Source organism: Lampris incognitus, chromosome 6 (assembly GCF_029633865.1).
Source record: "Lampris incognitus isolate fLamInc1 chromosome 6, fLamInc1.hap2, whole genome shotgun sequence".
In the NCBI taxonomy this organism is placed as follows: domain Eukaryota; kingdom Metazoa; phylum Chordata; class Actinopteri; order Lampriformes; family Lampridae; genus Lampris; species Lampris incognitus.
The window spans coordinates 4,300,782-4,313,281 of NC_079216.1; the positions used below are offsets into that span (position 1 = coordinate 4,300,782).

Below are 12,500 nucleotides of genomic sequence, written 5' to 3' on the forward strand. Positions count from 1 at the left end.
CAACTGTTTGCCCTATGCTTCGTCTTGGGCATATTATCAGTATCACCGCTATGCAGATGATATGCAACTCTATGTCTCATTCCACCCTCACAAGCCTGATAAGCTGCTGGTTCTTCATGATTGACGAGACAGAAGTATTCATTATCGCCCCAGATAGTGGCATTTCGAAGGTCAGGCATGGTTTGTATTCTCTTTCCTCCTCCGTCCACTCCAGCCTCAAAAACCTTTGCGTTACGTTCGATCGTAGCATGTCCTTTGCTTCTCGTGCCGAGACACTGACCCGTTCCTGCTCTCATTGTTCGAGAAACAACGCTGATGTAGCGAATCCGGGGGACAACGCAACCACAGGAACTGCCGCGGCCGGGACGCGAACCCGTATCGCCCGCACCGCAGGAGACATCGCTAACCGCTCGACTAAAGGATCAGACCCCCGAACCACCGGCCAGCGTGTCTTCTTATCCACGCACGTTACACTGAGCTAAGTCCTGTTGTGTCGCGTGCTGAGATGCAAATGGTTCGTGCATTCATCTCTACATATCTAGACTATGGTAATTGACTTTTACTTGCCTTCAAATCCTCTCTGGATCAGCCGCACGTCCTTCCGAAGGCCGCTGCAAGAGTTCTGACTAGAACCAGCGACGCTGTCACACTACTCCCACTATGCAGTCCTCACACTGGCTCCCAGCTCAATATCGAGTCCGCCTTGAGTTTTCAGTGATCACCCACAGAGCCTTGCATGGTCGGGCTCCCTCCCACGTCACCGAACCAACCACTCGTTTCGTTCGTCTGAGTTGTGCCAGCTAAAGCCTCAGATTCATTCACGAACGGGTCTCTCGGGTCCGAGACTTCCGTTCACTAGTCACATGACCGCTGCATATCCTCACGGTAGGAACTCCGGATTCGTTCACGAATCAAAACTACGGTTTTGGCTTTTCAAAGATTAATACATTTCTGAAAAAAAGACACAGATCTGCAGCTCCCTGAATGCTGCTAAAATCGCATATATTTGGATTAAAATGTGTTTTAGATCCATTGCACAAAAAAGTTATTTTAAGATCTACTTAAAACGACCATAAGCGGTCAAAATGACCGCGCGTAATTTCCGCGTCATCGTGCGCAGCATGTAACTATTTATGACGTGCGTTGGTCGCATCACTTCCTGCGCAAAGTTCATCGCTCTGTCCCAGAAACACGCTAGCGCCCTCCAGTGGAGTGAAATAGTCATACACTTGATGTGTGATGATGCCCAACGTGTCTGGTTACGCACCATGACTACCACCGAGGCCTTGCAGTATTTACAGGCGTTGGACAGCGGCCATTTTAAATTGTTTGAGAAATAGTGTAGCGTGCACGAACGAGGAACGGGTCGGACCCTTCAGTCGAGCGGTTAGCGCTGCCTCCCACGGGGCGGAAGACACGGGTTCGCGTCCGGGCTGCGGCAGTTCCTGTGGTTGCCCCCCGAATTCGCCACAACAGTACTAAAGTTATTAATTTTGGTGTCAGTTAGTTTCATAACAGACACACTAATATATGCAATGCATTAATACCTCAGTTGGGTGTTTATCTTGACAGAATATAGAGTTTAAAAACCGCGGCGGTCATTTTGACCGCCCATGGTCGTTTTAGGTAGGAGTGAAATCCCGGTCGTTCTAGTGAAAGAAGTAAGGACTGGACAAAATATTTTCACTCTTATGGTTAAAAAAAACTCAAATAAGTTCTCACAAATACGGCTGAACAAGAACACACACACACACACACACACACACACACAGACACACACACACACCCTCACACACACACACACACACACACCCTTGGTTGAAGTGGGGCGTCTTTTAAAAGCCCCTGTTGTTTCTGCCAAGCTGCCAGACGCCGTCTGAAGGTGCACCTGCGCTGTGATCGGTCCTTGTGCCATTCCGTGCTTCGCCACCCCGCCTGGCACGGTGCGCCGGGCCCCCGCCGACATCACACCATCCTCCCACATCCGCGCGGGCGAGGTGCCACCCTGCCTCCGGGCCTCCGGGCCCCCGGCCCCGCACGACCGCTCTATGAGGCCTTTCATGTCTGGCGGGATATGTCATGGGCTCGGCTATTAGTTCACTTCCCAGGCTGGGATCCAGGGGATGTTTGACTTGGCTGCAGGGCTCCGGGTCATTTCGCCGGAGTGGAGCTGATGGCCGCGTGTTTACACACCGCTTACTTCCAGGAAGCAGGCGCACTTCTGGATGTGTGTATACGTGATGAAGGAGCTAACACGCATTGGATCAGGGCACGTTGTGTGAACGGGTTGGAATACCTGTGGCAAATCTTACGTCTGGTGTGTGTGAAAGAGAGAGAGGGAGAGGGAGAGGAGGAGGAGGGGAGAGGAGAGGAGGAGCAGAAAGAGAGGAGGAGGGGGAGAGAGAGTGTCGTGTATCTACAGGATGACTGAATTATACAACGATCAAGGTGTATCTTGGTCTTCCTCTTTTATTTGCTAGACCGTAGTAACATTACAACACGACTGCGTCAAGCAGGCCCGGAAACACGAGGGACCCTCGTGTTCTGTCTTCTTCCAAGGGCGCGCCTACATTTATACAACATACACAACCAGTAGACATCGAGGGTCAGAGGTCAAACATAAAATACACATTACTGCAAATAAAAACATTTGCTTTCGTGTGTATCTCCATACACTGCACTCCTCCCCTGAAACCTGAAGCCAGTACATTTACAGTACAACAACATGTCATTTATTTATGTTTTTACATCTTTCCAACATGACATGGTTATAACAACAACTGGGTTCTCACAGATGTAACCTATCAGGCGGCTTCACGTGCCGCTGCAGCCTCTGCTGGACACCCTCTGTAACTGAGGAGGGAGCAGCATCACTGGGTCCTTGCTGCAGAACCCTCTCAGTGGATTCTGGGACGTCTACAGGCGTTGCTCCACATGCATGTGGTACATGTGGAACAACCCTCAGATCATCATCAGATCCATCTGACACATTACAGTTCTCAATCTCAGTGTTGATCATTTGATTGACATGTCTCTTGTACACCTTTCCATACACTTTCACAAGATATGTGACAGGACCAACTGCCTTTACAATGCACCCAGGCACCCATTTAACACCTTCCCCTCCCCTGTGGTTTCCAACCAACACCTTCTGTCTTGGCAGGAAGTGTCTGACTTGTGCCAACTTATCTGCTGGCTTGGCCTGTTGACTGTCCTGTCTCTGTTGCATGGACTCTGTGAAATTAGGTTTGGTGAGAGACAACCTGGTTTTGAACTGACGTCTGAGAAACAAGTCTGCAGGTGTGTTCCCTGTAGTAGACGGTGGTGTCCTCCTATAACAGAATAGGAGATTGTGTATGCAGTGCTGCAATGTCATATTGCTACTCTTTCCCTTTCCAGGAGCTGTTTTCAGGTTCTGCACCAAACGCTCTGCAGCCCCATTAGAAGCTGGGTGGTCAGGAGAACTCTTAATGTGTTTCACCCCATTGTTTTTCAGGAATGTTTCAAACTCAGCAGATACACATTGTGGTCCATTATCAGACACAAGTTCGTCTGGAAGACCCCAAGTGGCAAAGTATCCCCTCAAAACTTCTATGGTCTTCTCAGATGTAGTGCTACTCATCAAAGTTACGTCTGGCCAACATGAATTGCTATCAGTGACCACTAGGAAGTTGAACGTTCCCTTCTGAGCATAATCTATGTGTATCCTCTGCCAAGTACGGTTAGACCAGCTCCAGTTGTGAACAGGAGCTGTGGCAGGCTGGTGTCTGTTTAACTGGCATGTCTGGCAACTGTTTACCAGGGACTCTATGTCAGAATCAAGGTGTGGCCACCAAAACTGACTACGGGCTAATGCCTTCATCTTTAGCATTCCCTGGTGATTGTCATGCAATTCACGTAACCTCTGTGGTCTCAACACCTCTGGTATTTTTACCCAGAAACCCCACATCGCACAGTCAGATTCAACAGTCAGTTCTTATGAAGTATGGCCTTAACTCATCTTCATTCAAATGCTTTGGCCAACCATTCAATGTGAAGTGCTTCACTCTCTGTAGTACTGCATCGGTCTTTGTCTGTTGTGCAATCTCTTGTAAGGACACTGGCACTTTATCCAAGAATGAGACCCTAAACACAGAACTACAATCTGAGTCTGCCTCTTGAGTCTGTAGTGGTAACCACGATAATGCATCTGCAGGTGCATGTTGTAAGGGTGGCTTGTAACGTATGTCATACTGGTATGCTGCTAAAATTAATGACCCCCTCTGCAGCCTAGCTGCTGCCAATGTAGGCACTCCAGTCTTCGGCCCTAGTATCTTTAGCAGTGGTTTGTAGTCTGTAAGCAGAGTAAAGCTTCGTCCATACAGATCGTCATTAAACTTGGTCACCCCAAAGACAATACAAAGTGCTTCTTTCTCTACCTGAGAATAGTTGACTTCTGTTTTAGTGAGTGTCCTAGACAGGTAGGCTATAGGTTTCTCACTGTTGTCTGGAAACTGATGTGAAATCACGGCACCTATGCCGTAAGGCGAAGCATCACATGCCAAAATTACAGGCAGTTTAGGATCCTAATGTGTAAGCACTGGCGCGGCTACAAGCTGTGCTTTAGTACGCTCACACGCCTCATGACATGTTCTTGTCCAACCCCTCTTTATCTTGATGTAGGAGCCCAGTCATAGGCTTAATCTCGCTGGACAGGTTTGGTATAATTTGCCATAGTAATTGAGCATGGCTAAGTACGACCTCAATTCTGTCACATTTTTCAGCACACGAGCTTTGTCAATAGCCTCAGTTTCCTCTTTAACTGGGCGCACACCCTCGGCATCAATGACATGCCCGAGGTAGGCCACACTGTTCTGAAAGAAGGCGCATTACTCCTTGTTAAGCCTCAGCCCATGTTCTTCCAGTCTCTGTAACACTTGTTTAAGATTGCGCAGATGTGCGGTGGTATCTGTTCCTGTTATCAACATACCGTCTAAGTAGCATAACACGCCATCAAGCCCTTGTAATACTTCATCCATAGTGCGCTGGAAGATAGCGGGTGTGCTAGCGACCCCATATCGCAAGCGGTTGCATACATAGAGACCTCTGTGTGTATTGATGGTGAGAAACGGCTTACTCGTAGCTATTGCTCCATGTATGATCCTCCACTGGAGGTCAGCCATCAGTTTCTCAACAGGAGGCTTATACTGGACCCTCCACCTGCCCTTAGGGGTACAGTCTGAAGCAAAAACCTCAGTCCACCTCGACTCCCTGACTTCAGCCAGAAAGCGGAGGTTGAGTACCTTCACACAGCTGTAGTAAAGCTGCTTCTTCCCACAAGAGCTGAAACTACCCAGCACTGGTGTACTCAGGGGGGAAAAGCAGTCCACTCCCCCCTCGCCATGCCCCCAATGCAGGACTGACGATCAGGGAGGGAAAAATGTACTCATTGTCATCATCCCATTGGTCAGCCAGAGCAAGATTTTCGGCAAACGCCCGCAGTGGCCCAGGCAGGGACTCCAAGACGTCCTCCACAACTCTGTTCAGCACTCTGGAGGACCTGATGTTGATGATGCCACCAAGTGTTTCCACGGATGTTCTTGTAAGATGGCCCAGTTTGGTAATGCCAGCCTCAACAAATGCAGCCCGCACCATTGCAGAGGAGAAGGTGGTATTCATAAGGAAGTCGTCTATGAAACAGCGGCTCCTCACAAAGCCACATTCCTGGTCTAGGGTCTGGAGTTCGTGTGACCTTCAGCATCTGCCAGGCTTCAACCACCGAAGTGTAAAAAGGTGTGAGTCCAACTAGGTCAGCTTCTGTTGATCTCAGTAAAAAAAAAATCTGCTTATCCAACCCAAGCTGACCAGCTTTCTGAAGAAGCAGCCGAGCAGGAGCCAACCAGCAGTGACCGCAGTCATATAGCAGCCTCTGCACCGTCTGTAGTCTGAAGGTCGCAGTCCTGGACCGAATATCTATAAGTCCTTGTCCTCCCTCTGCCACAGGGAGATAGAGGGCTGATGCCCTCAGCCAGTGCTGACCAGACCAGAAAAACTTAACCAGGAGCTTCTGCATCTCTTCTGCAAGGCCTGGCGGTGGCACCAAAACAGCGAGTCTGTGCCAGAGAGACGAGGCGACCAGGCTATTAACAATCAGAGCTCTTCCCCCGTAGGACAGCTGGGGTAGCATCCAATTCCATTTAGACAACCTGGCTTTCACCTTCCCCAACACTCCCTCCCAGTTCTGCCTCTGAAAGTCCTCACTTCCCAGTGTCTTCCAATCGAGTGTAAACTCAACGTTTACCAGTAAGCCGTTTTCGATCAGCTGGTTGACCAAACCCTGTTCCTTCAAAAATACAACCACCGCTTTATTCATTCATGAAGCAAACAAGATGTTTCCACGCCCCACCTGTACTCCTACCGCCACCAGCACCTGCTGCACCGTGGTACTGAGCCATCACCAGCACCTGCTGCACCGTGGTACTGAGCCACCACCAGCACCTGCTGCACCGTGGCACCCACAGCATCTGCTGCACCGTGGTACTGGGCCACCACCAGCACCTGCTGCACCGTGCCACCAACAGCACCTGCTGCACCGTGGTACTAAGCCACCACCAGCACCTGCTGCACCGTGGTACTGGGCCACCAACAGCACCTGCTGCACCGTGGTACTGGGCCACCAACAGCACCTGCTGCACCGTGGTACTGGGCCACCACCAGCACCTGCTGCACCGTGGCACCAACAGCATCTGCTCCACCGTGGTACTGGGCCACCAACAGCACCTGCTGCACCGTGGTACTGGGCTGCGGTGCTGTCCTCACTCTGTGCCTCAAAGACAGGGACAGCGTCTCAAGAGACGCCATGCCCGGCACGAAGCACGGCCCACCGCCCGCCAAAAACAACAACCAAACACACACCAAGCTACACTAAAAACAATCACAACTACAAAATAATCATACAATAAACACAGTAGGAAAAAGAAGAGGGAAAAACCACAGATTCTCTGCCAAACTCACCACGCTCTCCACCACCAAAACTCCCAGCATGCAGTGCAGAGAGAGAGAGAGAGAGAGAGAGACAGAGGAGGGGGAGGAGAGAGAGAGAGAGAGAGACAGAGAGAGACAGAGGAGGGGGAGGAGAGAGAGAGAGGAGGAGGGGAGAGAGAGAGAGAGACAGAGGAGGGGGAGGAGAGAGAGAGAGAGAGACAGAGAGAGACAGAGGAGGGGGAGGAGAGAGAGAGAGGAGGAGGGGAGAGAGAGAGAGAGACAGAGGAGGGGGAGGAGAGAGAGAGAGAGTCTTGTAGGTCAGTAAGTTTGGGTGTGTCTAATTAAAGGGTTGATGCCATTTGTTTGTGCAGCAAATTTGTGAAAAACAGACAAAAAAGGTGTGTGTGTGTGTGTGTGTGTGCGCCCGTGTTCCTTTAGAGATTAGTCCTAATTTTGTGGGGCAGGCTATTGTCTGGGACTCTGGTGTTAGCGTGTAAGGTGGTGGTGGGGGGGTTGTATAAGTGTGTGTATGTCTGTTATTTGTGTGTGTACATTTGTGTGGATGTGTGTGAGCTTGTACATGTTTTTGTGTGTTTCAGCAGGATTGAAGTCACGTTTGCTAAACATGTTTGTGTGTGTGTGTGTGTGTGTGTGTGTGTGTGTGTGTGTGTGTTTGTGTGTGTGTGTGTGTGTAAACGTGATTCAGAGGCTGTAGCAGACACAGACTGACTCACCGTCTATGCTGTCTCTACAGACATTCCAGGCCTGTCTCTGTTTTCCCGCCAAGAAGGATCCCCCCTCTCCCCCTCCCCACATCACCTCACCCCCCAACCCCCACTTTACCACCCCTCCCCCTCGGTCTCTTTTTATCAGTGGACTGACCTTTGACCTCCTGCCCCTGTTGATTCAAGACACCAAGAGAGGCTATGCAGTGTGTCTTCAGCCTCCGGCCCGAAATAGATCCTCCCAGCAGGAGTGGGGGCGGGGCTACAGCATGCGCGTGTGTGTGTGTGTGTGTGTGTGTGTGTGTGTAATACATACACGTGAGTTTTGCTTTATCTATCCTTGTGAGGACTAAAAGTTCTCATACGGACAATAGAACCAATAAAACAACACACCATCTACCGTTTGGTCCCCACGAGGAAAAAGACCATTTCCGGGTCAGGGGTCAGGTTTGGGACTATGCTTACAATTGGTCTATTCCGCTGCCTACCAACACGGGGATCTCCGGTTCGAATCCCCGCGTTACCTCCTGCTTGGTCGGGTGTCCCTACAGACACAATCCGGATGTGGGTATGTGTCCTGGTCGCTGCAGTAGCGCCTCCTCTGGTCGGTCGGGGCGCCTGTTCGGGGGGGAGGGGGAACTGGGGGTAATAGCGTGATCCTCCCACGCACTACGTCCCCGTGGTGAAACTCCTCACTGTCAGGTGAAAAGAAGCGGCTGGCGACTCCTCATGTATCGGAGGAGACACGCGGTAGTCTGCAGCCCTCCCTGGATCGGCAGAGGGGGTGGAGCAGCGACTGGGACGGCTCGGAGGAGTGGGGTAATTGGCCGGGTACAACTGGGGAGAAAGATACAATTTCAAGAGTAGGATTAATCAGTCAGAGCTGGAAGTCATCTCAGCAGCTACAAGAGACCAGCTCCATGGCTGAGCTATGTTTTCTTTCCGCTGCTTTATGAATGGAAGTCAGTCAGCAGCTACAAGAGACCAGCTCCATGGCTGAGCTATGTTTTCTTCCCGCTGTTTTATGAATTGAAGTCAGTCAGCAGCTACAAGAGACCAGCTCCACGGCTGAGCTATGTTTTCTTCCCTATGTTTTATGGATGGAAGTCAGTCAGCAGCTGCAAGAGACCATCTCCATGGCTGAGCTATGTTTTCTTCCCGCTGTTTTATGAATTGAAGTCAGTCAGCAGCTACAAGAGACCAGCTCCATGGCTGAGCTATGTTTTCTCCCCGCTGTTTTATGGATGGAAGTCGGTCAGCAGCTACAAGAGACCAGCTCCATGGCTGAGCTATGTTTTCTTCCCGGTGTTTTATGAATGGAAGTCGGTCAGCATCCACAAGAGACCAGCTCCATGGCTGAGCTATGTTTTCTTCCCGCTGTTTTATGAATGGAAGTCAGTCAGCAGCTACAAGAGACCGGCTCCATGGCTGAGTTATGTTTTCTTCCCGCTGTTTTATGAATGGAAGTCAGTCAGCAGAGCAGCCGTTCACCTTCATTCATTTATAGCGTGAAACCACGACGGTTCAACACACGTGGAGTCTTTTCACAAGGCTCTGATATTATCATAGCCTTATCTGTCATTTCATGTCAGACTTGGTTGTTTTCGTGTCAGGGTCCACCTAGGAGGCTGCACATCCTCACACTGACAGGCAACACGTTCTATTAACTAGATTGGTTAGCTTCAGTGCTGCATGCTAACAACTTTGTTTAATCTACATTTCCTGTTCAGTCAACTTAAGCCAAAGTCTTACAATGGGAGGAAAAACACTAGTTTTCCTGCCCGTGCGTGCGTGTATCCCCCTTCTCCCAGTACACGAGAAGAGGGTTTGTCACCAAGTTGGAACACCGGGATACCTGGTGGAGATCTGCTCTCTGCTGAGTGCACTCCCCTGATTTTTTTCTCCCCCCTTTATCAACCCCGAAACAGCCGATCCCTAGTAACAGTACAGCCCATTTGACTTTCCGACCTGGTGTTGTGTTACCGGGTCGGGAGTCGTGTAGCTGGAGCAGCTTTCGCCTCTGCAATGCGACACTCCCTCTGACAAAAGCCCCGGTTAGGTAATGGGGTTGTTCAGGCGCCTTGAAACCCAATCTTCTCTCGGGTCGCCGTGTCAAAACGCTGGTCCTCTACTGCAGTGGTTCTCAACCTTTTTGGGGTCCTGGACCCCCTGCGTATTTTTGATCTACCCTGAGGACCCCTCCACCTGATCTTGGGGGAGGGGGGTTGCAATTTGATAGAAACAGTAGAAACTGTATTTTAAATTGCATTATAGCATTTATTCACTCTGGGGCAAAAATAAGAGCTTTCAGTTGTAACTTAGATATAGTTAACAAAACAGAATTCTTATGCAGTAACTTTCAGATATATGTAACAACACAGAATATGTATTCAGTAACTTTCAGATATATGTAACAACACAGAATATGTATTCAGTAACTTTCAGATATATGTAACAACACAGAATATGTATTCAGTAACTTTCAGATATATGTAACAACACAGAATATGTATTCAGTAACTTTCAGATATATGTAACAAAACAGAATATGTATTCAGTAACTTTCAGATATATGTAACAACACAGAATATGTATTCAGTAACTTTCAGATATAGTTAACAAAACAGAATATGTATTCAGTAACTTTCAGATATATGTAACAAAACAGAATATGTATTCAGTAACTTTCAGATATATGTAACAAAACAGAATATGTATTCAGTAACTTTCAGATATATGTAACAAAACAGAATATGTATTCAGTAACTTTCAGATATATGTAACAAAACAGAATATGTATTCAGCAACTTTCAGATATATGTAACAACACAGAATATGTATTCAGTAACTTTCAGATATATGTAACAACAGAATTTTTATGCAGTAACTTTTAACAATGCAAACGGGAGCGAGATCTCTTATTAAAATACAATAAATGACACTTGTGAAACAGATGTAATTAGAGAAAAAAGTCCTGTTACCCTTTATAGTTTAGGTAGATAAAGGTCTCAGTCACATTTGAGTAAAATAATCCTATTTCTATAAATGTCATAGGATCTTTTTTTTAAAGATATTTTATTTTCACGGACCCCTTGCAATTACACCACGGACCACTAGGGGTCCGCGGACCCCCGGTTGAGAAACACTGCTCTACTGTGTCAACGCACAACCACGGCGTCACCCGAGCCCACACATTATCCTTCAGCTATACGTAAAGATAAGAGCCACGTGACAGTCTACTCTCAGTACAGATACCTGGTTGTGTAATCAGCGTCTGAGCTCAGCTCCTCATCTACTGAATATAAATCCACCAGCCAACGCCTGTTCGATGCCAGCCGCCAGCCGCCAGCGGAGTCCATTCACAGCTAAGATGCTGATTCGTTTGACAGCTGCAGGTGGTCAATAAAGTTTTTTTCTTCTACATTTTTTCTAAGAAATGATTAAAGGAGGACTGAGGTGAAAATATACAGAACACTAGAAGAACCCCGCTACAATGTAGCGGTTTGGTTCTCCACCCGTCTAAACCTCCCTCCTCTTCATCCTGCCAGCTAACCGCCTTCCCCCTGCCCCTAAACCCCCCCCCCACTCCAACTCCCTCCCCCCAAATGCTCAGAATCATCTGAAATGCCGAGAAACGTGGTTTTTAGCCACTTTTAGAAAATGCATATTTTGCATAATTATGCATAATTGTTATAATTATTTTAATTTTCTGCTATTTTTCTGGTCCTCTCTGGAGCAAAACCTACCACCTCCAAAAAAAAATGAGGATCATAAGTGCTTTTTTTCAAAAATGCATATATTTTGCATAATGCCAAAACATTTCTGAGTCCCAGAAATTTTTTGTATATAGGTGAAAAAATCAAAGATGCTCAGAATCACCTGAAATGCCGAGAAGTGTTTTTTTTAGCCATTTTTAGAAAAATGCATATTTTGCATATTTACGCATAATTATGCATTTTTAATTTTCTGCTGTTTTTTATAGGTGCCCCTGATCATCCCCAATAACCTCCAAAAAGAATCAGGGCCCCAAGCGCTTTAGTTTGGCCGTTTATAGACCCTCACACAGACACACACCACACACACACCAGACACACACGTGGTGACAATACAGGAGTAGATACAATCACAGCTGACTGTCACAACCTACTGACGTGTGAACCAGGTCATTTTGATATTGCAGCAAATTCAGGGGGCAGCCGGGACGCGAACCCGGGTCTCCCGCACCACGGGCGACTACGTTAACCGGTTGACTAAAGGGTCCGACCCGTTAGCCAAGGGCTAGCGAGTCTAGTAATCCGCGGTCGTTACACTAACCCCCCTCCTGTGGGAAGCGTGTCCCAGCTTCAGCTCCCTCACGCCTCTGGGCACATGCACTTCCGATGGCCTCACCATCCCTCTTCTGACCCCAACGTAGCAAAGTCAGGGGGCAGCTGGGAACCGCCGCCGCAGCCGGGAAGTGAACCCACGTCTCCCGCACCACGGGCGACTACGTTAACCGGTTGACTAAAGGGTCCGGCCCTTAAGCCAAGGGCTAGCGAGTCTAGTAATCCGTGGTCGTTACAATAGTTTAGAAAGTCTGGAAAGGCATTAACAACTATTCCCATGGTGACTATGTGGTCTTGGATGCACCACATGAAGGAGTTTCTCATCTCTCTCTCTTCTCCGGGGTCGGGTCACGGTGGCAGCAAGCTAAGTAGGGCACGCCAGACGTCCCTCTCCCCAGCAACGCCCTCCAGCTCCTCCTAGGGGATCCCAAGGCGTCCCCAGGCCAGATTGGACATGTAGTCCCTCCAGCGAGTTCTGGGTCTACCC

The 12,500-nt window shown here is 48.7% G+C and overlaps 1 protein-coding gene across 1 annotated transcript in view; it reads left to right on the top strand.

Moving 5' to 3' along the window:
- LOC130113939 ((2R)-3-sulfolactate dehydrogenase (NADP(+))-like) overlaps nucleotides 1-124 on the top strand; it is a 28,624-nt gene extending 28,500 nt beyond the window's left edge. Inside the window, exon 6 of the mRNA XM_056281647.1 lies at nucleotides 41-124. Within this exon, the coding sequence (XP_056137622.1) occupies nucleotides 41-124 (84 nt within the window). The remainder of the gene's footprint in view (nucleotides 1-40) is intronic.
- The last annotated feature ends 12,376 nt before the right edge of the window (nucleotides 125-12,500 follow it).